The 5,211-nt window shown below is 35.7% G+C and overlaps 1 protein-coding gene across 5 annotated transcripts in view; it reads right to left on the reverse strand.

Annotated features, from left to right (window-relative positions):
• The window catches only part of LOC102674650 (serine/threonine-protein kinase 17A-like), a 54,484-nt gene that overhangs the window by 14,906 nt on the left and 34,367 nt on the right, over positions 1-5,211 (reverse strand). For all 5 annotated transcript variants that reach the window (XM_006616409.2, XM_006616410.2, XM_031510804.1 and 2 more), the window contains 2 exons: positions 644-856; positions 214-352 (listed from right to left, as the gene is read on the reverse strand). In XM_006616409.2, coding sequence (XP_006616472.1) covers positions 214-352; positions 644-856 — 352 coding nt within the window. The remainder of the gene's footprint in view (positions 1-213; positions 353-643; positions 857-5,211) is intronic.

Here is a 5,211-nt window from a genome sequence, read left to right on the forward strand (position 1 = left end):
GCGCCAATTGCGGGAAGGAAGGTTTTTCAACTCGGCGAGAAAAATTTAGATAAGGATTGTTTGCAGAAACGGCAATCTAGCGGCTCTTATCGAGCCTCCACTTGTTGTTAACGCTGATAAGACTTGCTGGAACGCGGCCGGAATTCTTTGTTCCGTCAATTATCGCGGCGCGAAAATATTCTGCAAAGCGACCAATAATCGTTCGGGACTCACCTTGATGTCGAGATGAGCAACGTTCAACGAATGCAGGAACGCTATTCCGTCTAAAATCTGCTTCAACAATCTGGCCACTTGTCGTTCTTCCGGAACTTCGTCTCTATCCAATATCATTTGTAATTCACCGCCGGGTGCCCTTTGAATGAAATAAAAAAAAATTATTTAAATCAAATAAAATAATTTTCACGTTTAAAACTTATGATAATTTAATTGAAAATAAATTTTTTTGAAAATAAAACTCATAAATTATTGCAAAAAATTATTTTTCTCTTGTTGAGAATAAAAATGTCGGATAGTCGTTCTTAGAGAACAAGTTTCGAGAGTTTTAAATGTATTTACACGAATACGATAACGATAAGTTTTCTAGAAATTTGATTTGAAGATTTGAAGAAAATTATTATTTCTGCGAAGAATCGGTATGACTTACAATTCCAAAACCAGGACCATCTCCGTGTTCGTTTCGAAGACTTGGTGTAAGGATACCAGGCGGGAACAATTCGCCGCAGCATCCAGCACCGCGACTTCGTGAAGCGCTTCCGCTCTTAATTCCTGCGCTCGTCTCCTCTTCCGTAGAAATTTTGCGGCCCATTGTCTTCCGCTGGATCTCTCTCGACATCTCTTCACTGTCGCGTATTTACCCCTGCAAATGAAGAATTCTTAAATTAGAAAAAGTCTAGGAAAAATTGTGAAAATGCATATGGATCGATATGCATCTCAAATTATTCTTCAAATGTCTATACTTTGATATTAATTCTTACCTTTGAATACATTGAACCAATAAAATAGCATTAAATTGTTGCAAATGAATGATAATAAGTTTAATTTTGCTTTTGAATATACAAATATATTTAATTTGAATCAAATCTTGATTAATATTATTTTCAATTTAATATTATTTTCTATAACTATAAATGCCAATATTATAAATTTAATCATTTCATTTGCAACTAATAACTTGTAACGTCACAATGAATCGATTACTTCAAAAAATTTTTAAATTATTTTATTATATAGTAAATGAGTAATATGTGAGTATATTCGAGGCCTTTAATTATTACCGATTCAATAAAATATTCTATGGGTCAAAAAATTCATCTAAATTGTCTGACGAACGATATTTCGATGATCCGTTTTGAAATTACTTGCTGTAACCTGATGATTATAACCTCTAGAAAGCGAAGTTGCGCGGCCAACGCTCTTGCCAAGCCACTCTTTCGATCCTTAGCTCTTTCGATCTCTAAGTCTTAAGAACAACGGTGAAAGCATCGCCGTTAATCGCACGAGCCTTGTTTCTTTTTATAACAGGGCCGTTTTTCCATTGCGCGAACGACCCGTGTTTGGGAACGTGTGTCACGAGTTCTGGAAGAACTTGCTTGTACAAAGGATCGATGAAGCGAAAGAATCGACAAATGAACATCGTTGTTGGAGAGTATATTAGAAAATCATTTTTAACCGAATATTATTTTAAATCAACGCATTTTTTTGCTTTTTGAATATAATTCTATAATGGAAAATGAAATAAAACAAATTGAATTTTAAATTGAAAAATATATAACCTATTATTCTTTACATACATACAAACTTTTGTTCAAATCAAATCAGAATCGAATTAAGCTTAATTTCTCTGTAAAATAATATCCATAATTAAATATATCTATTTTTGTTCAAGCAATCATCGTGGTTATTTCGCGTGAATACTTCCGAGCGGAAAGTATGTTGCACGTCGATTTAATTATCGACGAGCATAAAACTATTAACGGCTAGATTGATTTTGCAGTGGGAAAAATTTTACGACACCGAATAGCATGAGATCATCGATGCAATTATTAGTGGTATTAACCTGGATCGGCCAGATTACGTAGGGAGCACATACCATGGACAAAAATCTGTGATACCTTGGCCGATAAAGTCCTTACACTGTTCGCGTGCGTTCCATTTCAGAATTTTTCCAGCCTAGCCAGGTTATCTTCGCAGCGTTCCAAGTATCAACATCGATGCTTTTCACTCGATAAACTGGTCGCGAGATCGACGTCGCGGAACGGCTTACTCGTGTCCTGCGATAAGTCTCACCACAAGTTTCTCCGACAAGTGAGAACCACGGTCTAGGTATGTAGGTTGGCAAATACCGATAGAATTGCCAACGATCGTGGTCAGATTGTACCGAATGGAGTTGCGTTATCTACGTTCTAATTACAGATCTATCTGACGTTCCTTCGAGTGTACACCGAACAAAGGGGAAAACAGAACCGTGCTCAATCCTCTTTGATATTAACTATTCGTTTCACGATGAATGACAGGACGAACGAAAGTATAGCGCGGCGAATCTATGGAAAGGAAACTGCTTTGACGAAGGCTTTAACGAGATGGCGCTCTTTAAAGGGAAAGGCAATCGTTCTCGAGCAACGGAAGATCGTGATAATTGGTGGTTATTTGAAGTTTCGTTTATCCAAGAGCTCTAATTTTCAAGCGAGACTCGCCAATAGCATCGAGAATCGCCTCACTATAATTACCGCGTCGCAATCACTGTTTTTATTATATCGAATTTATTTACAGTTGCGCCATCAGGCGGGACAAAATTGCGACTTTTGTTGCATCGCGAGAGGTTAGTTTGCGAGTTTTCCTCGATGAGGAAGTTTTCGATCGGGTCACCGGGAGAAATGCGGACAAAGGCAGGTTTACGTAATAAACGTAAATGCTAGGAAACAAGTTCAGAACTGAAGGAAGTGAACGCAATGTGTACTCGTCGTGGCTGCATTGGTATACACGTGATCTCGATTTCCCTGGTCGAGCCCAGGTCGAACTCCCACGCTCCCTTCTTTCCGCGCACGTATGCACGATTCTCGTAAAGATCGCACGCCTTCGTTCAACAAATCGCATCTACCTTCCACTCTAATTTGTCTTGGAAAACGCAATATATCGGCCGTCTTGAGCAATTCTCGTCGCGATATTACTTTTGATTCGTGCTCGATCTCCTCGCAAGCAACTCGTTTTGTTTTAATTCCGATTCGATGGTTCAAAATATTATGCAACGACGAGTTTATTCGCGCTACGAGAAATTACGCGATCAAAATTACTTTTAAGATTAAAAACAAATTCTAACGAGATATGCGCGGTGATAAGAGAAGCAAAAAAAGTCGAAATTGTATAATAGTATTCGTCTCGTCGAAGTAGCACCTGCAAAAACAGCTTTCGTATATGCTCTACGCCGTGAACGAATTTTATTATTCCCGTAATAGCGAGGAGGCAGCTGCAAACACCTAACAGGTGGTGCGATATAAATCGGGGCCAAAATTTTATGTGCAACCGTTGCCGAAGAGCTCGTTTCTATTTTAACCACGGACGAGATATTTCGCGATGCAATAGCGTTCTTATGCCACGAACGAGGTAACTCGCGAGTTTATTAGGACAAGAATCGATAATGTTATTCTATTCAATAAAGTATTTAGCTATTGATAAAATTGCAGATTTTTTTTTTATATAGAATAATATTCTTTATTAATTCGATAAACGACATTCAAATTCGATATTTTATTTTCGTAACATTTTGTGACGATACTGTTTTACAAAATATCTTGTGCTTAACGAAGATACAAAATTCATTCTCTATAGAAAGAGAAACATTATTTTCGAAAGATAGATCGAAACTTTTGTGCGTTTCTCGCGAGAATATGTCTCACAGAATCAACGTACAAATCGCTCGAGCGAAATGGTGAGGTTATGAAATGCAATGAATTTTAAACAGTTTAAATCCGAATTTGATCGAAATATATTAGCTGAGAAAAACAAATTTGAATCAAAATCTAATGAGAAGTCTTGACTATGCCTCTGTTCGTACTCAGATTTCTCCTTGAAAATATATAATTACAAAGTGCCGCTCGACAACTCATCAGAAATTAATTATGGAAGCATGAATTCTAACCTTCAGGTATTGTGATAGAGATTCAACTTTCATCTAAATGAATTCGCTCAAACTAAATTACAACTGACACAAAATACAAATTCAACTATAATTGACTCTTTTATAACATGATATCTTGAAAATGTTTTATATGATATCATAAAACAGTGCAAAAATTGTGATAATTCTATATAATACATCCTATTAATAAATTTATTTATCACCAGCCGATTAATAGATTTTATACTCAACATTAATATCGATAACTTATAAATCAACATTTTAACATTCGACTGGCTAAATTCATTGGCTTTTTCCTAAATCTGTTACAGGCGATAGTTAATAATAGTTTTATTTTTTCAAAGTTATTATAATTATTATATTTTCTGATTCTCAAAAATGAATCTTGAAATGAAAGTGAGTATTTTCAGATTATTTGTCATATTCTAATTATTTGTTGGACAACGTGATAATAAAAATGGATATTGATAGTTCGAAGACGGTTATCTGACCTTACTTCTATAATATATTGACTCGGAAAGCGATAATGATACAAATATTGATAATGTGTGTCTTAAGATTTTATTTTATTTCACACATTTCTACGTGACAGTTAAAACTCTTTAAAGAATTCAGACTTAAACTGATTGATTTGTTATATATATTCATTTAATTCACAACCGGTAAGTAATATATTTAACATTTCTTTGATTTGTATTAGTTTTAAGTTTTGCTTAACACAATTTCAGTACACAGTACATAGAACAAATTGACCATGTTACAGGAGAATTGACTATATTAATTCACTCTTTGAATCGTGTATTCCTCATTGACATGATTCCTGAATTGCGAAAGAGAGCGAGACACGCGAGAAACTAAATTCGTGTTTCAAGAAATAGAGATTCTGCATTCGATGAAAGGAGACGTTCGACTTCTATGGTGGCGATAGTAGAAACCAAGCCTGATCAACGGGTTTTGATGAGAAATCACAAGACCTAAGTCTGGCGCTTCGGATTTCTCCGCGGAAATGTAAAGTAGCAGGTACGAGATAGGCAGCGTTTTTTTTTTTTTTTAATTGGTACACGTTCTTTTGATCA

This window comes from Apis dorsata, unplaced genomic scaffold (genome assembly GCF_000469605.1).
Source record: "Apis dorsata unplaced genomic scaffold, Apis dorsata 1.3 scaffold_263, whole genome shotgun sequence".
NCBI classification, from domain to species: domain Eukaryota; kingdom Metazoa; phylum Arthropoda; class Insecta; order Hymenoptera; family Apidae; genus Apis; species Apis dorsata.